The sequence below is a fragment of the Dermochelys coriacea genome, chromosome 8, assembly GCF_009764565.3.
Source record: "Dermochelys coriacea isolate rDerCor1 chromosome 8, rDerCor1.pri.v4, whole genome shotgun sequence".
Classification (NCBI taxonomy): Eukaryota; Metazoa; Chordata; order Testudines; family Dermochelyidae; genus Dermochelys; species Dermochelys coriacea.
The window spans coordinates 70,708,748-70,733,667 of NC_050075.1; the positions used below are offsets into that span (position 1 = coordinate 70,708,748).

General features: G+C 39.6%; 2 protein-coding genes across 4 annotated transcripts in view; both read left to right on the plus strand.

The window, feature by feature from the left end:
- Positions 1-13,717, plus strand: part of CDC14A (cell division cycle 14A) — a 121,210-nt gene extending 107,493 nt beyond the window's left edge. For 2 of the 3 annotated variants that reach the window (XM_038412213.2, XM_038412211.2), the window contains exons 14-16: positions 57-185; positions 858-1,188; positions 12,510-13,717. In XM_038412213.2, coding sequence (XP_038268141.1) covers positions 57-185; positions 858-1,188; positions 12,510-12,539 — 490 coding nt within the window. In that variant the 3' untranslated portion in view covers positions 12,540-13,717. The remainder of the gene's footprint in view (positions 1-56; positions 186-857; positions 1,189-12,509) is intronic. The other variant, XM_038412214.2, reaches the window with a different exon arrangement.
- A 7,216-nt stretch (positions 13,718-20,933) lies between these two features.
- Positions 20,934-24,323, plus strand: GPR88 (G protein-coupled receptor 88). Its single transcript, XM_038412215.2, has one exon. It carries the CDS (start codon positions 21,529-21,531, stop codon positions 22,624-22,626), a length of 1,098 nt encoding a protein of 365 aa, XP_038268143.1. The 5' UTR covers positions 20,934-21,528; the 3' UTR covers positions 22,627-24,323.
- Positions 24,324-24,920: the final 597 nt, after the last annotated feature.

The following is a 24,920-nucleotide window of genomic DNA, read 5'->3' on the forward strand; positions in this document are numbered from 1 at the left end:
AGTTCACATTTGAGTAATATAATCTCGCTCCCCATTAAAGCTTTGTACTTTTTCAGATTGAATAGTTCAAGTAGTACACAAGTGTCCATGTCTCCGTCAAAGTCCTCCAAGATGGCTGCAGCTGTTTCACCCTCTGCAAAGAGAATAAGCAGAAGCCCTACATCCTTAGGATCCAATTTAAAAAGGTACATTTTCTTTCTAAGGGAGGATTAGATTACTTTTTGTAAAGTCACATGACAAATTATGAAAGAGGCCATGTGTTTGCTTTATACATTTGTCACTTATGTCTGAGATTGGATATAAATTATTGGAAACACTCCCAAAACTTTAATATCTATAAAATTCTGTTTATCTCAAGAAAATACTAAGTGGGAGATCATATGCCCTTCTTATGAACTTTTCATTTGTTACCATTAGGCAACAGCTTAGATATTTCTGCTATTCTGAATAATTTAGGACATTTAAATGAAACTCACGATGGTTGATGGATTTTGACATAACCTCTGGACATAATGAATATTCATTCCTTAAGATGAAATGAGATGTTATGTTAGCCAAAGTAAGTGCTTTAGTGAACTAAAGGCATCCTATTTTTTACTCTCAGGATATTTATGAAATAGCTTTTTGGCTACTTTATCTTGTCTTGCATTATCTTGTCTTATATTACTACTTTTGATGTGCAATTTGTACAGAACTTGGATTTTCATTATTTGAGAGAAAATGAAGCTGTGTGCTACCACTGTTTGTGTGTCAGAATGGTCCTTGTCATTTTCCCCTAATGTCTTTAAATGTCTTGTGTGTAAAATCTTCACGTGTATATACATTGCATGTATTTTTCCCACATGTTTTCCACTCAGCATTTCCGTAAACTCCAGGCTAGCCAATTCTCTAGGGAACCTGTATGCTGCTTCAGATGATACAGAGAGCAAAATGATGTCATCATCCTCTAGGACAGGTTTTTCTGTAAACCATATCTCCAGTCATTTGAATGGCAGCTTGCAGCTGCCTACCAGAAATTACCATGAGCTGAACAACAACCTGTACAACAGAAGCAGCAATAATGGCACCAACCTCAACAATCCTGCCAGTTCTCACAGCACCGGGACAGATGACGACAACAGCAGCTACCAGCCCTCCTTTATGGGGTTAACTGCTTCTCCAGCACGATACCTGAGTCGTTCAATTCCTGTAAGTTCACAGCCACAAAAGCCCTCTCAGGGACATGACAGAAGCTTATCTACCTTGCTTCTTCAGCCAAAACTATCACAAGAAAACTTTTAACAATCTCAGAGCAACTTTCTAATCCCTTCTCTTTTAAAATTTCCTGAATGCATATAGCACCTTTGTCTGTTTCTATTGTTCTTTCAGCTGCTTCCTTTTTGCTTCTCCAGAATTTGGATCAGAGAAAGGTGTTATGAAAGTAGACAATTTATAAAAAATACCTTTCATGATTACAGTTTCTGATTTGGAGTTTTTTTCATTTAGATTTTCCATTTCAAATCATTTGTGTTGTATTGAAATTCTCAAACTAAAATTTATATGTAGTATAGGATCTTCCTGGATCATTAGATATCATAGGTGTCTTTATACAGTAAAATTAGAGGAACTGCTTTGTGTATATACCAGACTAAATTGAAAATAAATATGCATAAAATGAATCAACTTACTTCTTTAAGTGGGCACTGTTGAAATCTCATATTTTCAAACACTGAGTTAGATAGTTCAAGGTAGTATGCCAGCCCACAGAGTCCACCTTCTATTTTTCATGGTTTTATAACCCTGTTTTCCTTTTGAGGGGGAGGGGGTGAGAGTGGGAGGAAAGGTAAATGCTTTTTCTCCCTTGTTGCTGTGTAAAAAACCCACACAGAGGTACACTGATACAGTAATGAACTCACTATACATTGTTAAATGTACAGAGTAAAGAAACGGGGAAAAAATAGAGAAACTTTTTCTCATCTTTCAGTTATAATATTTGTAATATAATATAATATATATTGCAAATATAATATTTGCAAAAATAGGAGGTTTTAAAACAAAAAAAAAGAGAGAAATCAGAAGTGTAATTTTTTTAAGTTGAAAAGTGTCCCTTTAAGACCCTATGAAAACTTCCAGAATAAATCATTCCAGTATGTGAAGTTTTATTAAATATTAAAGAAGTACAATTTTAATATCTTATGCCTGTGCCTTAAACACATAAATGTTTTCATGTACGTGTAGGGGGATGGCTTACTGAATCACGGCCTGGTCTCTCTAAAACTTGTTCACATCTTGTTATATCAAAAAAGTTTCCTGGTATTACTTCGGTTTTAGCCACTTTGTAGTCATCACTGTTGTGTTTTGACCATCATATTCTGTGGTTCTTTCTCCTAGGAAAAAAAATTGCTATTTCTAAGTAGAATGCATTAAAAGTAAATCTAGAATTATTTCAAATGCTAAAGAATATCAATCTTCAATAAAATATGTAGTCTGAACAAGAAGTAGGACTGAGTGGATTTGTAGGCTCTAAAGTTTTACATTGTTTTGTTCTTGAGTGCAGTTATGTAGCAAAAAAAAAAAAAAATCTACATTTGTAAATTGCACTTCCATGATAGAGATTTCACTACAGTACTTGTATGAGGTGAATTGAAAACTAAAGAAATTGTGTTTTATCTTTTTACAGTGAAAATGTTTGTAATAAAAAATAATAAAGTGAGCACTATACACTTGCATTCTATGTTGTAATTGAAATCAATATATTTGAAAATGTAGAAAAAAATCCAAAAATATTTATAATAAATTTCAATTGGTATTCTATTATTGTTTAACAATGCAATTAAAACTGGGATTAATCGCGATTAATTTTTAATGGAGTTAATTTGTTTTGAGTTAATCACTTGAGTTAACTGCAATTAATTGACAGCCCTACTAGGGACATTTTTAATTCCATGGCATCCATGAATGTAACTTCCTTACAGAGGATCCTTTTAAAGGAAGCTGTACCTAGATCTTGTTCTCAGATTAAATATAAATGTATGGTGTCTAATGACTAGCCATGATAATTGTCTAGAGTACAGCTTTTAGGACAGGATAATCTAGTAACACAGTACCACTTGCTCGGATTCATTCTTGCAGGCATGGACATTTTAAAACAATGGAATAAGCCATGCAGCAAAATAAGGATCTTGAACTTCATGGAGAGCCGTGAATGTTCTTGGTTTTTTTGTTTAAATCATCCTTGATGAATGTTCCCAGATATCTATATGTTATACAACTGAATGCACAGACAGGAAAGTGCAGGGAAGAGGATAGGAGTATAGGTAGAGAGAATCAGGGCTCATATGACAGAAGGCTCCACTGACTGTCTGACTGATTGCATTTGAGCATTTCAGGCAGGTACCTTGGAAGCAAATTAAAATATTATTAAAAATAGCAATATTCATTCATCAGAATAATTAGTGTTAAAGACTCAGTTTCTTGTAAATTTCTCACTGTTAGGTAGTCTCATCATTTGGATGTTATGAATGTTTTTCCTCTTCTTTATAATCTTGATGGTTAGAAGTGTTCCTTAATATGTTTGTGACAGTTTTCCCTTCATGGACCTGGCCTCAATAACACTCCTTCATGATCTTAGAAATTCATCATGCTATACATGGGTTTAACTCTGAAGGACATTTGGAAGCTACAGATGATGCAGAATGCAGTGATTTATTTTAGTCAGATTGGCTTTGAACAATTTTGCCAGTATGCCAAAGACCCCAATGGCTTCCTGTTTGTTTCCAACTGTATTTCAAGGTGTTGATATTGATGATAGTCTTGTTTGATTTTGGTCCTAGCATGTCTCTCTTTCCATGCACAACTGTAATTGTTGAGATCAGCTCACACAATAGTATCAACATCTGCTAGATTTGGAAATCTTGGAGCTGAAATGCTGGCATTTTCAGTGGAGAGCTTGCAATACTCTTCAATCTGACAGAGCCCAAGGTACAGTGTAAAAGACTGTAACTCTGGCTTTTCCATGAAGTACATTTGGATGGGACCATTTTTCTTATTTTTAGCATCTTAGTTATGGGCTACAGTCCATTAATTTTTTTATTCATCAGTTCTTCTTATTGTAAATAAAATGTACAAGCAATTGTGGTAGATACATGCTTCCATTTGAAAAAATTGAAAGTAGTGATTCTGTTAGGTTTCAACTTGGTCATGGGGGAATTACTCAACTTCCACAAGGGTCTTTTCTGTATGAAGTCCCACTGGGTCAGTTTTGTCCCCATTGTTGTTAAAGGTGTATGTATTTAGCAATTTAGAAATTGACCATGTAATGTGGTGTCATTGAGCTAGACAGTATTACTGTCACTGCAGATCTCTGCAGTTCTCTCTCTTTTCCGTTTGGCTCAAGATTGCAGAGTAGATATAAAATAGCTTTTGATGCTCAACACTGAAGTATTCCCGGTGGAATGGTGAAAATGTCAAGAGGATTTCATTTATTTAGTGATAGCCTTATCCATTTAGAAAGAATGTTATAGGCAGGTTGATCTGCTTTGAATTCTGGTGTCCTTTTATTAGGATTTGAACATGGAAGATCAATTTTTAGTAGTGGTCAAAAATGGCTTTTTTCATTATCAAACTATTCTGCAATGGCAGCCTGTCTTCTGACCGTAGATACACCACAGTGATCCAAGTCTCTTTGACCTCTAGGCTGAGTTACTGTAATTCACTTAGTTGGAGGTTTTCTTTGAAATTACTCATTGATTGCAGCATCTGTAGAGCATGGCAGCATGACTTTTTAAGGAACTTGACCATAAAAGTTGATGGTGCACTGTTCTATGATCTGCAGAAATAACAAGGAGTCCTTGTGGCATCTTAGAGACTAACAAATTTATTTGGGCATAAGCTTTCGTGGGCTAAAACTCACTTCATCAGATGCATGGAGTGAAAAATACGGTAATCAGTGTGTGTATATATATGACAAAACATGAAAAGATGGGAGTTGCCTTACCAAGTGGGGGATCAGTGCTAATGAGGCCAGTTCAATCAAGGTGGAAGTTCTATGATCTGTTACCCAATGAATGGTACTCATCAAGGTCTTAATATTTAAATTTCAAATATAGTACTACTCAGCTTAAGGGACAGCATACAGTTAGGATTGAAGTAGTTGAAAAGGAAGGATGCAGGGCTTTGAAGGCCCTGTCATGAGTTCACTAATCCTGAAATGCTCTCCCCTGGATGTTTGTTTGCACTAGTATCCTTCCAAGTAAGAATCAGTGTGGCTTTTCCTTTCCATTTATATATTATAAGGTGGTGGTATTTTTATATTGAAGGTGGATTATTGGTCTTATTGCATCATATCTTACATACAGCTATGTAACATCATACATAGTACTATTCTGGAATCTTATGCATTACCTAGACACAAATAAGAAGGGAGCCCCAGCCATAATTTGATTTCTTCACCTATTTTGATTGTCATATTCCTGTTGTTAATGTCTAGCTTTTAGTCTTATTACTGGGGTTCAAAAGTGACTTTAATAGAAGAAGACTTTTACCTCAGAAAGAAAATTTAGGCACAGGTAACTAAAATAGCTGAGAAAGGAGAGGTAATTGAATAACTAAACCAAAAATGGTAGCAGGTGCTCTCAGCCAGTCTGCTGTTTTTCATTTTCTGGGAGTGTGAGAACCCAAAAGAGAAAGGTGAACTGCCATAATGGAGCAGAGTTGCCTTGGCTTAAATCAGAGGTCTTCAATCTGTGAGGCATGCCCACTTAGCAGGGCACGTGGTAACGTTTGTGGGGTGCAGCTGGGGCCCAGCCCCCACAGAGAGTGGGGAGAGAGCGCCACCCAGATCCACTCCATGGCTGCAGGCCGCAGCCCCCAGCCAAGGGTCAGTTCCCACCCCCACCTATGGCCCTAGTCTCAGCCCCCTTAACCTTGGCCATGTTCCCCCCGGAGCCAGGGCCCTGCTCCCAGCTCCATGGGAGGGGGCAGACGGGTGAGAGGGGGTGTGAGGTAAAAAGTTTGGGGACCACTGGGTTAGATAAAGGAGGAGATGCTGTTTTTCCACATGCAGGTAATGAGAGATCAGAGGGGAGAGAGGAGAAATGTTTACTTTAATTTGCATGTGATCATGAGAACCAGATGACTGAGCACTGGTCTAAATAGAATTTTATTTAGGTAGTCTAGGAAGTTGCTTGGTGAGACAGAGAGCCTTTGAGGAAAAAGGAGTCGTGTTGTCTAGGATATGTCATTGAGTGTTTTAAAACAGGACAATCTTTTCTCTCCCTATCAGACACCTATATGACTCAGTAATGTCCTCTCACCAAGAATGATGTAATGTTCTATCATCCACTGGTTAGGAACAGAGATTGTACACCGCCAAATATGATGTGTACTTCTTAAGTGCAAAAGCTATAATCTTCTCAATAATGTCTAGTTGGCTGTAAATAAAGTTTTTTCATAGTTCCTGTAAATCGGAAGCAATGAAGGAAAATATTTAAACTAATATAGGTAGAAACATGCGTACAGCTTTTGCATTGTAACAAAACATCAGTTGCTTATGATTTTTTTTAACCTGTGAAATAGCAGTAATTTCTGATTTTAGTGCAATGGCCTAATAGGTTTAAGTATGGTTAGTGTCAAAAAAGTGATTGTGAAAATGTCACAACAGATACGTTTGCTGCCTGTATTCAGAGTCACATTGGCATACTTTTCTGACTAAAATAAGGGTTGTTTTTTTTTCTATTTGTACTCCTGTCAGCCCTGCATAACTGTCACAAACACAGGGGAGAGAACTGAATTCTCTTCTGGCTTATGCATAGTCAGATGGATTGTTATCTGAATTAGAGTTGCAGAAAGAGGCCAGAAGGGACCATTAGATCAGTGGTTTTCAAACTTCTTTTCTGGGGACCCAGTTGAAGAAAATTGATGCCTGTGACCCAGTGGATCTGGGGATGAGGGGTTTGGGGTGTGGGAGGAGCTCAGGGCTGGGGCAAAGGGTTGGAGTGCAGGAGGGGGTCAGGGCTGGGGTTGCAGGCTCGGGGATGAGGGATTTGGGGTGCACGAGGGGCTCTGGGTTTGGGTGTGGAGCAGAGGGTTGGGGTGTGGGAGGTGGGTCAGGGCTCTGGGCTGGGGGTACAGGCTCTGGGGTGGGGCAGGGGATGAGGGTTTTGGAGTGCAGAAAGGGTTTTTGGGTTGGGGAGTGGGGCTCAGGGCTGGGGTAGGGGGTTGCGGCATGGACTTACCTCTGGCAGTTTCCGGTTAGCAGTGTAGCCAGGGTGCAGAGGCAGGCTTCCCACCCATTCTGGCACCGTGGCCCGCGCTGCACCCCGGAAGCTGCCAGCAGCAGGTCCAGCTCGTAGGTGGAGGCACACAAGCAGCTCTGCACGGCTTTTGCTTGCAGGCGGCACCCCTTGAGTTCCCATTATCCAGAAAGCAGCCAGTGGGAGGGTGGAGCCAGTGCTCAGGGCAGGGGTAGCGTGTGGAGCCCCATGGCCCCCCTGCCTAGAAGCCAGACCCACCACTGGCCACTTCCGGGGCGCAGCGCGGTGTTGGAACAGGTAGGAACTAACCTGCCTTAGCTGGGTAGCACTGCTGATGGGACTTTTAAGTCCCAGTCAGCAGTGCTCACCAGAGCTGCTAGGGTCCCTGGGTGTTAACCAAGGTGACCCAGTGTCTTGCATGCTGAGACCCAATACTGGGTCGCAACCCAAACTTTGAAAAACACTGCATTAGATCGTCTGATTTGACCTTCTGCATATCCCTGTAACCCCTGTATTGAGCTCAATAACTTGTGTTTGACTGAGGAATGTGTTCCAGAAAGGCATCCAGTTTTGATTTGAAGATATTGAGAGATGGAGAATCCACCACTTCCTTTGGTAGTTTGTTTAATCGGTTAATCACCCTCACTATTAAAAATTTGTGCCAAATTCAAATTAGAAATCTGCCTGCCTACAGCTTCCAGCCACTGTTTTTTGTTATGTTTTTTCTCCACTAAATTAAAGTGCCTTTTAGTACCCAATATTTTTGACCTGGAGAGGTACTTGCGTGCCTGCTAATTTTTAAAATGTTCACTCCTATTAGATGTGATTTTAAAATCCTCCTTGGTTACTGATGGACTAGAAAGTACTTCATCATCCTCTTCTGATACCAATACATCATTTTGCTTCTTTCCAAATACAGAACAGAAATATTTATTGAACGCTTCTGCCTCTTTCTGCATCTTTAATAAGTTTTATTACCTCCATCTACTAAAGATACTTACTAGTTATTGTACCTTGCTTGAATTTTTTTCCCCTAATATCTTAAAAAAAAGAAACTCACTCCTCCATCTTATTGTTCTTAGCCTTACAGCTATTGATTTTTCCCTGATGTCTTCAGAATTCCTTATCAATTTTTTACATTTCATAGCAATCTATATAAATGAGAGGTTATCTGTTTCCCTTTTTTCCATTTGTCATATGTTGCTATATGATACATTAACCACACCAGGATGCCATGAGAAAGCTCCCATGAGATCTTTAATTTTCAAATTGCAGAGAGAGTTTGCCACACTAGTAATTAAATAATTATCCTTTTACTTGTAAATGTACAACATACTGGATATGGATATTGTTTCCATGTTTTTCAAATTCTTTAAAATACCAAGAAAACTATGTTTGGTTCAGTGGCTCTCAGCACCCCCAGTATACAAATTGTTCCTGCAACCCTAGCTTGACTTGAAGCACATCAGTAATTCTATTGAAGTCAGCATGACTATTTACATCTTTAATGTTATTCTTTTAGGTGCTTTGCTGGATCAGGCCCTTTGTGAGTAATTAGCAGCTTGTCCACACAGTGCCTTAGTATGCACCAGTGGGGTATAAATTTTTAATGTGCACCAGCATGTCATGTATTAACTTGCCCATGTGGACCCTGCTGGTGCACACTAAAAGTTCTCTAGTGTGCATTAAAGTAGCAGTATTTGAAACAGGACTCTGTTAATGCATACTAGGGAACTTTTAGAGCTCACGAGCAGAATCTACATGGCCCAGTTAGTGCAGAACACACTGGTGTGCATTAGAATTTACACCCCTGCAAGTGTGCATGAAGGCCACGATAGGCAATATGTAGACAAGCCTTAGTCTGATGATTAGACATAAAATATCAAGTTGGATATTGTATCAGACCACACCAGGATGCCAAAAAAAAGCTCCAGTGAGATCTTATGGATATCCTTTTTAAAATTATCCCTTTTAACTTAGTTATTTTTATTACTCAGTTTACTTTTATTGCCTCATCATGTTCATTAGGAAAAACTAATTCTTTATTTTCACATTTTAAATTCTACTTGTCTTCAAAATAGATCATTTCTGAGTTTTGTCAAAGCCAGATAACTCCAATGTGGATTCAGGGACTTTAAAAAAAAAAAAATTAGTATTCAAATTTAATATGGTAGGTCATACTTAGAGTGCACATGTACACAGATCTAAAATGTTAACTGAAGTAGTGGAAAAAAGAAGCACAATCCACAGGCAGTAAAACAAGAATTATATTATTGGATCCAAAACAATAGGTAGACAATTTTTCAGGCACCCCCGGAAAAGAAGGTTTAAAAAAACCATTTTGCTACAACTGTGATTGCAATCACGGAGAAGAAGAGAGTGCTTTATTTTTGTACAAATAAAAAAATAAAAATTTCAAGTAAATAAAACTAAACAAGGCCATTGCACTTTTCAGCAATTTAGTTGTAATTATAGCTACCATTGTATCTTAACAAGCTTTTAATAGGAAATGTATTGGGGATAATAGCAACAAGGTTTAATCTGCAAAGAAATGAAGAGCTTCTTATCATGAAACTTATCATGGCCAAATGATGATGTATGTGAGGAAATTATCATTTTTTAAATTCAGTTTAGTTCTTCACTGTACTTAGAAAATGATCTAGAACAGTGGGAGGAGGATCTTTTATTGCTATTAAGTTGAGATGACGAGGAGGTGGAGGTGCTGAAAACAGCAGTGTATATCACAAGACAGAAACTCCTACCAATCTGTGACAAGCATTTAAAAGACAAACCAAAACAAGTGATCAGTGTTCGTTTGTTTGAATCACTCGGTACATGTGCTATATACATATTTTTTGTTCTTTTTGATATGTTGCTATGGATTTTTATCTTTCACATCCTGATGTTCCATGTTGTGATAAAGCACAGATCTTCTAATATCAAGAATTGCAGCTTGAATCCCAGAATTAAAATGTTACTTAAATTGTGATTCCAGAATCATGAGTTACAATTTACTATTAAGTAATGATGTGCTTTCCTAGTTCTTTGAGTCAACTAATGACCCATTCCTAATTGCTGTCTGGTCATTGTGCACCTATCAAAAGCTAAAGAATCATCCATTATTCTGAAACGCCCAATTATATAGAGTTAATTTTTAAGCTTTCAAGTTTGTGATGAAAGTTGTTAGTCAGCTCTACTTTGACTCTAGTTTTTAAGAGATCACTGCAAAAGTTTTACAATTCCACAGGGAGTACATTTCAGTCAATAAAATGTTCCTTTAATAAAATGGTCTTAAAATAGCTTTGAGACCAGCAGAAATCTTAAGTATTCCTGGATAAAAAGAAATATGGACCCTTCAACATCAATTACATATAGTAATGGATTGCCTCAGACTTTCTTAACAGTGCTAATAATCTGGCACAATTGCCAGTGGGTAGATCAGGATAAATAGCGTGGTGCAGGGTTTCAATTCCATTGCGGTCCTAACACCTGTAGTAAAGTAGTTTGCAATTTTAAAGACCTCTTTCTCTTTTCTTTCTTTTACAATGACCTGTCTTTATATATTTCCTCTCATATATAAAGACACAGTCCCTTCAATCTGAATATATTCATTACTAAAACCTTGCTACTCTAATAAAAGCTGTTCAAAAATTTATATAGAAAGTGGGGTGGGGTTTTTTTTGTGTGGGGGTTTTTTTTATTTTTTTATTTTAACATATGAAAGAAAGCACTCAGATGCTGTCAGAAACATCCACAGTTTGCCAAATACCTTGGAGTTGTATCTGTGATTATTGAACTCCATAAAAGCATGAGTGTTTGAACAGATGTATAGGCTTTCTGAAATTTTTTTAACTTAATTTTTTAGGGGATTTTTAAACTACTTTTTCACTTAGCTCTATTGCGGATGGTAATCTAGCCTCTGGATGAATTAATGGTGTTTTAATCATTTTTTAAAAAATCATCTTGAATCAGCCTTTGGATAAATCTCAGATTTCTAGCTTCCTTGGAGTTCACACTATGGAAAGCTTGGGTCTTTTCCCAACAGTCCTCTGTAATCCTATTGCATTGCTACTCTTTAAGTATATTTTGATATAGTTGTTTATAATTGTTTTTCAAATATATTTTAAGGCAACTGTGATGAACTTTCAAAGTAAAAGTAATTTTTATTCATCAATACAATTTTATTAGAATTGGTAAACATTAACCTATCTTCATTAATTACGAAGCTACTGCTCTAACAGAACTGACACAGATCACATCTGTATTAGAAGAAATACAGACAGAAATACAGTTAGACCATGTCATTCTGAATTTTACAATCCTTTTTAATATAAAGTCATATTAGTTTTTAACTGATACACTACCAATTGCAAGACTGAATAGTTGTAAAATATTGTGGATAACCAGATGCAGATAAACCAACCAGTAAAGGTCATCATGCCTTCCTCTTAGCTGTACTAATTTTCTGTCTGCTACTCCATATTAACTGCTTGCAAAAACTATTCACTGTCCTTTCTCTTCTGTTTTTTTCATTTTGCTAATTATCTCTAGAATGTTCCACTGTATTTAATTGTTTTGCTTTCTTGCTTCCTTTCACAGTAATTACCCGTACCTTACATGTTTCCTGTGTCATCTGAATCAAAATCAGTAGAGTGCATTGTATATTTTAGTAGCATTTTCATTCTCATTGTTTGAGAGAATGAAAACAATTAAATTACAATAACTACAATCACATTTTTTCTATTGAGGTCAGTTTTAAGGGTATTGTCTGTATTTTGGATTTGAATTTCATAAGGTTTTCATTAAAAAGAAAAAAAGCTTCTAGAATTTTCTGAATTAGAAGTATTTGAATTAAAATGTAATTAATTATATAAAAGGACAACGCCAGTTACATCTTTAAAGAATTTTGTATCCCAGTTACTCACGAACAATACATCTTGATACCTAAAAACATTTAAAAGTAATGCTGTTACCTAACACTTCAGCATAAACTGACAAGGGAAAGCTAGTAAATATAAATCTACATACAGAAAAGATGCATCTGTTTTATATAGCTCTTGCCCATTTTTGGTGCATTTGCTGTATTATAGTCCAAAATACATTCATTTTTTGGCCTATGTACAGCAGACCTTGGAATTGTCCTCTATGGCTTAATCTGTTTTTTTTTTCTCCTAGAAATACAATTTCTTGATTTGAAGGTACGGGTTGTGTGTGTTGTTTAAAGTGACTTCTCTTAAACTGAATGTTAACACCAGTTTCTATTTCTGCTCTGCACAGTCCCTTCAGTCTGAATATGTTCAATACTAAAGCCTTGCTGCTTCGATGAAAGCTTTTCAGCTCTTAAAATCCCATTTCTTCATGGAGGAGCAATGGTGAGGGAAAGAAACTGCTCACTGAGAGGAGAACTCTTCATCCCTAGATACATTAAAACATTAAATTTAAGACACCCAGCAGAGACTTTGAACAGCCACAGATTTCTGATTAATGACTACTGCAAATGCACTGAAGTTAAATTTATGAAAATTGCAACAATTTTGTATACAGCGGGAAAATTTTAAAGTTGACTCTGACTTGAGGGTATTTCTAATGGATTTCAATAATACATTTATAATTACATTTGTGTATACAGTGTTACAGTATGTATGTATTAAGAGAGTATTTTGGTAAACTATAAATGTATATAATGTAAAAATTAGAATATATTTTGATTTAGATTTCTTCACTTCTTTGCTACCAAAAATATATATTTTTAAATATATTTTAAGGTTTATCTACAGCATATGAAAACATTTTATGAACAAAACCATTTTTGGTTTTATTTATGGGTCCATTGTTACTGCTTCAAACTCAGTTTGTTTTTAGCAACTAATCTGCTTTAAGTAGCTTAGTTGGAAAACTAGTTAGTTGTATCATCTGATAGAGCTTGGTATAGCATCAAGTTTTCCTTTCAGCTGTCAGCTGCTAATGTTCCATATGGTCATCCTAAAAGGAACTTAAAATAGCTACTTGTGGATTAGGGAAAACCCAACATTCCTATCATCATATGTCCTCTTTTTGAAAGAAAAAATAATATAGCTAATAATTCTGCTATATTACCAACATTTTCCTTCTGATGATGTATTTTAAAGGGATGTTTTACTCTTCGCTTTTTACTTTCAGCATTGCTAAATGTGTGTACCATTTGATCTACCCTATAGTTACATTTGTGTTGTAGCAATTTTAAAGTCTAACATAAATCAGAATTAACCTTCTGCTGTGCATTTAAACTGTGCATGAAAAGAAACGCCAAATTCAGAATGGACATAAGCAGCGCAATTCCACTGAATTGGGTGGAGTTGCACGCCTGCTTATTATGATGGTCAGGTGTGCAAGTTGAATGGCAAAAGTTGCCACAGATTTGGACATGGAAGGAAAAAATTATTTGCATTACAGTTTGCAAGTGAATTAATATCTTTTATAGACATTTTCTCGACTAACTCTATTGTTAGCTAACCAGACATCCAATCAGGCTATTAATTATTGTTACACCACAAGCTAATTTCACCAGTGGTACAGACAACCTTGGACTTGTAGATCTATTTAGTTAATTAGGAATAAAACTTACTGAAAGCATTTCAAACAATGTTAGCAGATGAGGTTTGTAGTACTTGACTATAACAGAACTATTTCTCCTATATTTATAGGAGAAAGTGTTTTGGTGATATCATTACGTATATATATGTGCAAAAAAAGTGCTTTTGAAAAAAATGCACTAATTTGATTCTGAAATGAATGATCAGTATAATTCGGAATGCAGCAATAAAACCTAGAATTGTCAGCTACAAATCTTTTCAGAACTTGTTACAGAAAGATGAGGAAGAAATATTAGGCTAAATGTTGAGTCCTCATTGCTAAAGTACATTGAGTGGACTAAACTGAGTAAACATATAGGTAGGTGCTGGGAGAGGGAAGAGGGGCAGCAAATGAAGTTATGATGATTTAATGCTTTATTATGAAAAAAATCATGTTTAGATCACATTTTGAAGGGAAACAGTCATAATGAAAATCCCTATAGTTACATAAACCATGTTGAATGCAGCTATTTAAATCACTGAATAAAATTACATGCAATAGCTTTGTGTATATGTAACATATACACACACCAAGTAGCATATGTTTGTGTGTGCGCGCGCATGCACACACACATACATATGCACAGAATATATGTGTGTGTGTGTGTGTGTATATATATATATATATATATATATATATATATATATATATATACACACACACACACACACAATGATGTACTGTATATGAATGATTATTAGGTTAATTGTAAGGTAATTCTACCTCCTATAAAATTGTTTGTATTTTGTTATGAATAGTTTGCCTCATAAAAATGCATATTTTGTTCTATTTTGAAGTATAGACACTGCTAATCAACAATAAAAAAAAATGCAATGCTTATATAAGTCAGCTGCCTCCTTTGTTCTTTCATCTCTCTTACTCAGATTTTACTCTGGCTTTTGTCAGTTATTGTACAAGAATAGAGTTGACTCTTAACTACATAATATTAAACTGCTTTTTCAAAAGACCATAATTCTACTGTTGTAGATAATGTGTTTTTAAGAGAATTTGAATTTCACAAAAAGATCTGGGTACAGAAAGCCACTCTCTTTCGAAAAAGTGACAGCCAGAGAGTTCTTCACTTCGAGTGCCTGAGGCTGTGTTCAGTCAGTAATGTAAGAATACAGTGACTATAAAAAGAACAGTACTATAACGAAATTTGTCATATGGTTAAACAAATGACCTCTATACAAGGACAGTTATTAAAGGTACTACTCCTGTTCCTTCATGCATACGGAGTAGTGTACTCCGCTCCTATCGATATTTTTCCCAGTAGTAGACTGTGTCCACCAGAACCTCAAAACCATATAGTGATGGACTTAAGGAGCTCAATCTATTTAGCTTAATATACAGAAGGATTAAGGGGTGATTGATTACAGTCTATATGGGGAACAAATATTTGATAATGGAGTCTTCAGTGTAGCATAGAAAGGTATCACATGATTCAGTGTTGAAGCTGGACAAATTCAGACTGGAAATAAGGTGTAAATTTTTAACCATGAGGGTAATTAACCACTGGAACAGTTTACCAAGGGTTGTGGTGGATTCTCCATTGTTGGCAATTTTTAAAGAATGGGTGGTTTTCTAAAAAAAATCTGCTCTAGGAACTTCCTCAGGGCAAGTTCTATGGCCTGTGTTATACAGAAGGTCAGACTAGATGATCACAATGGTTCCCTCTGGCCTTGATATCTAAGAATGCGTCCTTCATTTTACCCCTTTTGATTTTCTGTTTTTCCTCAAACACAATAGGGTTCTGGTGATTGATGTCTAGAACATTCCCTGAAGTTTTGGAATTGAGCAGTTGCAGAATTCAAAAGTTATTGTGGAGAAATGCCATCCAATTGAATGTATGGTCTCACAAGCTCAGCCAATTACTCCATAACTATCCTGTTAGAGGTACATGTACATGTTCGTTGTCCAAATGGAAGGAACACATTAATTGATAGCTTGTTATGAAACTCAATATCTTTGGACTTTCTAAAATATGGGTATTAAAGTACACACACTGGGGACATGTTTCCTGTTACAATTTACAAAATATCCTTCAATCACAAAGTACTGGAGTTAAGATCCTCTCTTGTTTATGACTGGGGATGAACCTCGTGCAAAATTTATTATTATAACTTATGACCTCTAAATCATGGGAAGCTTAAACAAGATTTCACCTTGATTGTATCATAGGTGCAGTGGAAAGGAAAGATAAGAGAGAAGTAGTGATTAAGTTGCTGGTGGAGTAAATTTTAATCATGTGGGCAGTTCCAATAAATTCAGTAGGACTACTCATGTTCTTAAAGTTAAGGATATATTCAAGTGCTTTGCTGGATCAGGGCCTAAATGTAGTAGTTAGCACTTGCAAGCTGAGCTCAGACCTGGAACACACTTAATTGTCATATTATCAACCACAAAAGAGTGTTTCTGTCAGAGAAGATATGCTATTCTTCAGTGCAATAAACCAACGTTTACATGTATATGCATACGCATATTAATATCCAGACTTTTGTGAGCGTTGTAATCATTGCAACATATTTCTGTAATTGAACTGTTTGTGTTCTCCAAGCTTCCCATCCCTCCACATATAAGACAGTTGGGTCTTACTAACATAAGAGACAATCACCCACCACTGAGTAATGTGACATAGTATTTGGAAATACACTATAATGTTAAGAAAATGCACATTCTATAGTATTAACATGATAGAGAAGTTAAGTTATGCACCATTGGTGTTTAAAATACACATGTTCTTTAATTTTACATTGACATAAAATAGGATTTCGACAGTAGACTGGGGAAAGCAACTAGAACTGGCTGGAGGTTGTATCAGCCCCTCCACCATGTGGTGAGTGGCCGTTATTTTTAAATTGGGCTTGTGATTTAGATGGCATCAATAACGAAAAGTGTGTATTTCAAGCTTTACTCCATGCAGCTCATGCGACAGCTTTTCAGATGTGGACCTTGCTGTGCTGCTCCATACTTTCTGTCACCTTGAGACTGGTCACATCAGAGTAATCCAAGATGGAGCTGTACCTGTCAAGGATGTGGCAGCCGTCTCTGGGCTTCAGTGTGAAATCCAAGATGGTAGTTTTGACTTTTGAAGTCCTAAATGGTTACTTTAGTCCAGGGTCACCTTTTTCCATAATACCATCACTCTGATTAGTGGGGGTGCTAGAGCTGGAGATCCCTGGCTGTAGGGAAGGATGCTGCCAGGGTGCTCTCTGTGGTGGCTCCTGCTCTACAGTCTATAAAAAGTTTTTATAATGAGCACCATAGTAGCTGAACACCATCAAGTAGAGCATTAAGCATTGTGTAACTGCCATTTGTGCTTTGTTCTCTTATCCTCTCACCAGGGGGAGAATTGTGTGTGCAGTGAAATGTTTTATTCTCACAGGGCTTTTTGAGGGGAGGAGGGTTGTGTAATGTGGCAAATTGCTGGCACCATTATGATGGGTCCCACGCTTCCTCTTCTTATGGGGGCGAGGGGAGGATTAAGGGTGCAGTTTTCTGCCCCTGAGCTAGGGTATCCACTGTCCCACTAGTAACCCAGAGAAGGGTAGTGGAGAGGCAGGGACCCGGGCCTGCCCTCTACTCCGGGTCCCAGCCCAGGGCCTTAGGAATAGTGGCAAACCACTTGAACTAGTGCTTCTTCCCCCTGGGCTACTTCACTCTCCTGCTCTTCAGCTTGTGGGGCTTCCTGCTCTCTCTCTCTCTCTGAACAAGCTGGGTGTATCTTTACCTAAGGTCTTGGTCTTCTAGCCAGTCATGGCAATTCTTCAAACTCTCCTCTACTTCAACTCCTCCAAATTGCACTCTGCTCCAACTCCTTCCCCTGGCTGATTGAAGCAGGGGGTTTTTATCAGGTGACTGGCTTCAGGGGCTTTTAATTAATCTATAAAAGCCTTTCTTCCCTCTACAGGGAATAAGGCTTCTCATCCTGGGACTTGCATATTTCTCCTATCATTCTCCTGCTGCCTTCTGGCCATGCTGTATCACAGTAAGTATGGGCTGTTATGTGTTTATATTGAAGAAGGCAAGTCTGAAAAATGCTCTTTGCTCTTGGGCTGGAAGATGATGATGTTTGTGATGGTCTTTGGTTCCTATGGGAGTTTGTTCCATTGTGTTGGGCCAGCCTTCAATAAAGATCTGTCTTCTGCACAGATGAAATGTTGCCTACAGCCTTTGCCCTGGAGCTTTAGGGAATCTTTTAAATACCCTGGGCCTGGCTGTTGAGCACTTTGAAAATAAGAAATGTGGCCTTGAACTTGACTTGATATTCTATGGGAATCCAGTTCAGGGAGCAGAGGAGAAAATATTTGATGTGTTCAGAGTATCCAGTGTTGGTGAGATGTGCTGCAATGTTTTGTACCAGGTAGAGTTTCCTAAAGGCAGAAGGCTTCATGCCCAGATATGTCTCAATGCTGTTGTCCAGACAGGAGGTGGTGAAGGCATGAATAACTGAGATCAGGTCACCATCTGCCAGAAAGAGATGGAGTCTCCTAGCCATCTGGAGATGGTAGAAAGTATTAATTGTGGATGTTGCGATCGATGTCAGAGCTTAGCATCTGTGAGGAATCTAGGAGCACTCCTAAACTAGGGGCTGAATTGACCAATTGCAGGTCAACCAAAAGAGATTGTACTGTGGCCGCAAACTCATCACAATGCTTTCTGCTGTCCACTTGCTCCAGTTCAGCTTCAACCAGCTCTTCTTTGTCCATGAGTTGATCTCATCCAAGCACAGGGCCATCTTGGTGGCAGTGGTCTGATCATATGGATAGATCCACGGATTCCAAGGCCAGAAAGGACCTAAGTGATCATCTAGTCTGACTTCCTATAAAATGCGGGCCACAGTACTTCCACAAAATAATTCCTAGATCAGATCTTTTAGAAAAACATCCAACCTTGATTTAAAAATTGCCAGTGATGGAGAATTCACTGTGACCCTTGGTAAAATGTTCCAGTAGTTAGCTACTCACTCCATTAAAAATGTACACCTTATTTTTCCAGACTAAGTTTGAGTAGCTTCAGCTGGATCATCTTTCCCTGCCAGATTGAAGACCCCATTGTTAAATATTTGTTCCTCATTTCAATACTTATAATCAAGTCAGCCCTTAATCTTCTCTTTCCTAAACTAAATCGAGCTCACTATAAGGCATGTTTTCTAATCCTTTAATTATTTTCATGGCTCTTTTCTGAACCCTCTTCAATTGATCAACATCCTTCCTGAATTCTGGGCACCTTAACTGGACACAGTATTCCATAGCGGTCACACCAGTGCCAAATATAGAGGTAAAAAAACCTTTCTATTTCTAATCATGATTGTCCGGTTTATGCATCCCAGGATTACATTAGTTCTTTTGGCTATTAGCATCACAATGGAAGCTCAAGTGAAACTGGTTATTCACCATCACCCCAAAAGGATGAGTAGAGCTGAGTGTCATTTGCATATTGCTGGCAGTACATCATCTGACCAGTTAACATGGTGGTTGCATGTAGATATTGAATAGGTAGGGCAAAGGAGTTGATCCTTGTGGAACTCCACAAGTAAGAGAGTGTTTTGTATGTGTCTAGTAATGGAAGTGCTGTTTCTGGTCATTACTCACTGGGTGCCTCTCTCCAGGGAGAATTCAAATCATTTTAGCACATTTCCTTAGATTCATGCCATCTCTCTCAGGCAGGACAGCAGTATCGCATGGTTGACAGTGCTGAATGTTGCAGAAAGGTCCAGGAATATGATGAAGAATGTCTGCTCTCCATCCATTTATTGCAGATCATTCATTAGTGTCACTAAAGAGGTTTAAGACCCATATCTTGGCATGAAGCCAGGTGCCAGGTTTAGGATATTAGCTTCAGTTAAATAAGCTTATAGTAGCCTTTGACTAGCTTCTCTAGGAGATTGCTTGGGAACAGGGGTTTTGATACTGGGTGGTAGCTGGCTAGAACTTTTGTATCCAGTGTGGGTTTCTCAGTTTGCAAGTGCGAACTACTACTACATTTAGGCCCTGATCAAGCAAAGCACTTAAGTATGTTCTTAACTTTAAGAACATGAGTAGTCTCATTGAAGTTAGACTATTGTATGCTTGATGGAGAGGAATGGGCTTTCCCGATGAGGCATTGGCTGTTTTGGTCATGAATAGCACCAGTTACTTTTGACTCACTTTCACAGGAAAGTAAAGGTATAGGTTAGGTTCACAGGTCATGGCTTTTTGGATATCCTGTACTGGCTGATAAGCAAATGTACTGCACTCCAGAAACACAGGCATGCTGATGTTGCTGGGTACCACAAATCTGGAAGGTGCTCCCCACAACACTGTGTACCCTTTAAGACATATTACAAAGCAGCTGTGTTGTCTTCACATGCACATGGATCCCCCATGCCCAGGATAACCTCAGCTGCGGAGATACAGCCAGTCTTCATTCCCTTTGGGCCACTGTAGTGAAAAGACTGAATCTCTAGCTATCCCTTTTTCATCCCCATGCCACTCCTGATAACCCTCAGATAGACCATAGAAAGGGTTTGTGTGGCATTAACATGAGTTCATGATGTTGAGTATGGAACTTGCACTTGTTTGTATCAAGTTCCTGCCTCTGGAAACCTCATCATGTGCTTTCAGTAGGATTATTCGTGGGAGTAAAGGCTGCATGGTCAGAATCCATGTTTATAACACTAAACTGTTCACAGTAAAGAGTCATGATAGAGCCAGAGCAGAGGCTGTGTAATAGGTTTCCGTGTATTCCACAGTCACATTTCCTTCCCCCCCACCAAAATTATATGCATTTGGGGTTTAGCTCCCTAAAATGAAAAGTTTTCTTTTGATAAGGCATCCTATCTAATAAATGGGGGGGGGATTCATTCAAAGAGCATGTTGCTACTAGAAACCTGCTCTAAAATTATACTTTAAAAAAAATGTTTATAGATGCACAGAAACCTTCCTAACAAGGTGAATCAGAAGAAATCCATTAAAGTGAATAGTTAGCACGGGAGTTTCTACCCCAGATGGACTGTGTTTCAGAGGCCGGCGAATGAAGTCTATCCACGTCTGTAAAGCTCATTAAGGATGAAAGGTGCTGTGTAAATATAAGGTGGTATTAGAACCATGGAGCTTCTGAAGCAGGGGGGAAAATCAGTTGGTGTAACCGCAGGATTTGCAGAGCAAGCCGGGGGGGGGGGGGTCTCCTGTTTTTGCAAGTAGGAAATCTGCTGAATAATTCATGAAGAGCGAAAGGGCTGAATTTTCCAGGAGTGATGTACGGTGCACGTACTGTAGTGCAGAAAAAAGCTGTAAGGCTTCATAGCAGCTGCTGCCGCTCTTGTTGCTGTTGATTGCAGAGTTCTGCTTCTCTTAGTATTTTCACAGCTGGAGCGTCCTTGCTGCTGCCTGCCCTGAACCATCCTTGCTTGATGCATGCTCTGAGCCATCCCTGCTAGCTGCTGCTCTGGACCTGCTCTTGATCACCCATTGCTAGCTACCTGCTCTGCATGTTGCTAGCTGTCTGCTCTGAACCATCCTTGCTAGCTGCCTGCTTTGGATTTTGCATGCTCTGAAACATGCCTGCTACCTGCTGTGAATCCTCCTAGCTGAATGCTCTGTCTTCTCTCTGCTACATGTTCAGTGTCTCTGCTTCACAGCCTCCTGACCAGATAAGGATGGGATTTGCCCAGAGGAGTCAAAGCTGAGCTGCATTCAACAAGATGCCCAACTTTTCATCCTCTTCTGTGTGGAGTCCAAGCTCCTCTCTGCTGCTGCTGTGTGAAGAATCCGCGGGGACCAGAATCTCCTTGTCCCTCATCTATTCACTGTTAGCCCTTTTGGGGACCTTATCCAATGTGATGGTCATTTACCTGGTCTTCTCCTTCAAGAAGCTACAGACCACCAGCAATGCCTTCATCGTGAACGGCTGTGCAGCTGACCTGAGTGTCTGTGCCCTATGGATGCCGCAGGAAGCGGTGCTGGGGCTGTTGCCCCCTAGCTCCTCCTCTGCTCATTCAGCAGGATACAGGCTGCTGCGGGGTGGGCTCCTTGGCCTTGGCCTCACTGTCTCCCTGCTCTCCCACCTGCTGGTGGCCCTCAACCGGTATGTGCTGATCACCAAGGCACCCAGCACTTATCAGGCACTCTACCAGCAGAGGCGCACAGGGTGGATGATTGGACTTTCCTGGGGACTTGCCCTGCTCTTGGTGCTACTGCTGCCTGGGCTCTGGACACAATGGCTGTCACAGCAGTCATCTCAGCGGGAGATCAGCAGTGCTAGCAGCAGTTCACACTACACTGCTCTGCTGGTAGCACTGGCCGTGCTCAGCCAGACCGTACTGCTGCTCCATTGCTACCTGGGCATCATGAGACGGGTGCGGGTCAGCGTCAAACGGGTCAGTGTCCTCAACTTCCACCTCCTGCATCAGCTGCCCTTCCCTGCTGCCCCACTTCCTGCCCGCCGGGTTCAGCGGCGCCTCAGCAGCATCTCCGTGCTGCTCCTGTGCTTTGTCTTCCTCCTGGACACCCAGCCTGTGGTCTGGGTGAGCCTGCTAGGCTTCTTCCTGCAGTCCGTACCCCAGGCATTGCAGGTGACCAGCTGGCTGCTCTTCTGCTCCCTGTCTGCATTCAACCCGTTGCTCTATACCTGGAAGAATGAGGAATTCAGGCGCTCTGTGCGCTCAGTGCTGCCCAGAGGAGAGACCCCAGCTGTAACTATGGCAGCAGCTGCTGCCCTCCCCACGGTGTCACTGCCTTGCCAGGAGCAGTTGCAGCAGGGTACCAAAGTTGAGAGCCTGGGGAACCTAGTGCTCCAATGATCTGCTTGGGGATTGCATTCACTTCCAGAGGTAGCATCTGACACATTTGGGATGAGTGTGAGCGTAGATGACTCACAGAACTGCACAGCAGAATCCTTCACTCCCTACGGGAAAGACGTTGAACGCTGTCTTACAGACACAACCAGGTTAAAGTGGATATCAAACCAATTTCCTTCCCTGTGTAATCAACATCACCAGGGATTTACGTGAGATGAAAGCATTTTATAACTCTAAAGCCCGTGTCATGCTGTTAGTTTCTCTTTTGCATTTCTCTCAGCTTGGACAATGCCACTTAGACTTGTTTATGGTCGGTTTCACGTCACTCTCTGGGTCTTTTACTTTAGCAGGATGTTTCTGTGTTCGGGTTGCAAATGTGGCCTTGTAAAAATATTTCCAGGGAGACTCTTCTACAGGGTCTGGGGCTGCTCAAACCCCCCCACCAGAGCCTGGTGCTTGAATGCTGGTGCATCATAGGCAGATTTAAATGAGGGCCTCAGGGTTCTAGACAGGCACCCAGAAGTTGGGATACTGATGCAAACCTGGGGCAGCCCCATAACCCTCCATCCCACAAACCCTCGGCTCATCCGTTGGGTGGGTGTCTCAGAAATGCATTTGGAGAAGAGCAGCAGGTTCACTCCTCTGCTTGCAACTTAAAGGGAGGATGTTATGCCCATTTCCTCTCCTTCAGTTTCTCCCCTCTCCCTGAAGGCCTGTGGGGCTTCTCTATCTTTTCCTCCCTGCCCACCCCTTTGAGGTTCCTCTCTCCCTTCCTATTAAATCCTATTTCTCTCCTCTTTTTTTTAATCTCCCTTCTGTGAATTAGTTTCTCTTTTTTCTCCTTCCCTGCCCCATCAATGTAGCTTCTTTTTTGTGCCTCTCAATTTGCCCTCTCCCCCCAGTTTTACTCCCTGCCCCCTCTTTTTTACTGCAGCAATGGGGGGCTGAAAGTCTCTGGTCAGCACAACGAGGGGACTAGGAGATGGGGAGTTGGTGTTCGTCACACCTGCTGTGTAGCCTGGGACTTCTCCCCCCGCCTCAGCTTTTCTGCTGGTACCTTTAGTGCACAGAGGCAGACAAGCCCTCAGCCACAGGCTGCAGCCTGCCTTCTCTACACAGCATTATCTAATTGCTGCAATTTTTCTTTTAATTGCCTGTCTGGTGCAAAAGTTAGAGCCTGCAGGACTAGCTTTAGAAACAAGGACAGTCCTGGTCAAATTGTGATAATTGATAAATATACTTAGGCATGTAATTCCTTTCTTAAAAAAACCAAGGCGTTCCAGTGAAATAAAACACCCATCCGAAAACCTCTACCAAAGACCTCTAGTGAAGATCCGCTTTGCAAATGCTTGTTTCTTATAAAATGTAAAGAACCCTGACAGTATCTCTTTAAAGTGACCACAATGCTCACTCCATAATGCTCACTCAATCCAAATCCCATCATTCCCAATGCACTGGAGATGTTTATGCAGAAGTTAGTTGCTATCTCCCACAATCGAAGGAATCCAAGAACTGCTTCTGTTAGTTCCCACTTCTCTCATATGCTCTCCAAGAAACATCCTCTTTGTACTTCCCATTGGAGGTATCAGGGATGGAGAGGAATAAATTACATGCTGAAACTCTTATATTAATGGAGAAAACTGTTTTTTAACATTTTGCTTTGGATTTTTTAGGACAGCTCTTTAAATAAAATAAATTTTGACACCTATCTCTGCCTTGGGACATTCTCTTTGATCAAAATATCCTACAGGTTCTCTCTCTGTTTATAGTATTATAATCTGTCCAACTATTTATTTTCTTGTGTTAGTAGTTCTGGCATATAGCTCATGACAGCACAAATAATGAATTAGATGTTTGGTAAGTGATGTAGCTGCTCTAACACAGCAGCAGCATCCAGAGATGTTAAGGTAATCTGTCCACCATCCAGACAATGAAGAGAGCAGTCCATAAGCAGATGGCACACTGTTTGTTCTAGGGTGCCACGCCCAGAGAGGCGGGTCAGGGAGCTCAAGAAACCCCAACGGTAAAGATGTAAGTTTAAACTTCTCATGACCCAGGAAGGTCGTGTCTGATGTACTGTCCAAAAGACTTAGGAAAGAGGCACCTTGACTTTAATTAGCCTTTCTGATGTGGCTTTGAGATGATGAAATTGTGAAGTAAGCTGACTTGCTAGTTACCTGTGTGCAATAATGTGTCCAGGGCCCTGCCTTCAAACCTAATCACTGGGGAAGCAGTGACAGCCAGGACAGGGAGGTTGGAAACTGGAGTTGTCCAGGTCACACGAGTGATGATACGAA

Coding starts and splice junctions, on each gene's coding strand:
- GPR88 (XM_038412215.2), top strand. CDS start 21,529: ATGCCCAACTTTTCATCCTCTTCTGTGTGGAGTCCAAGCTCCTCTCTG.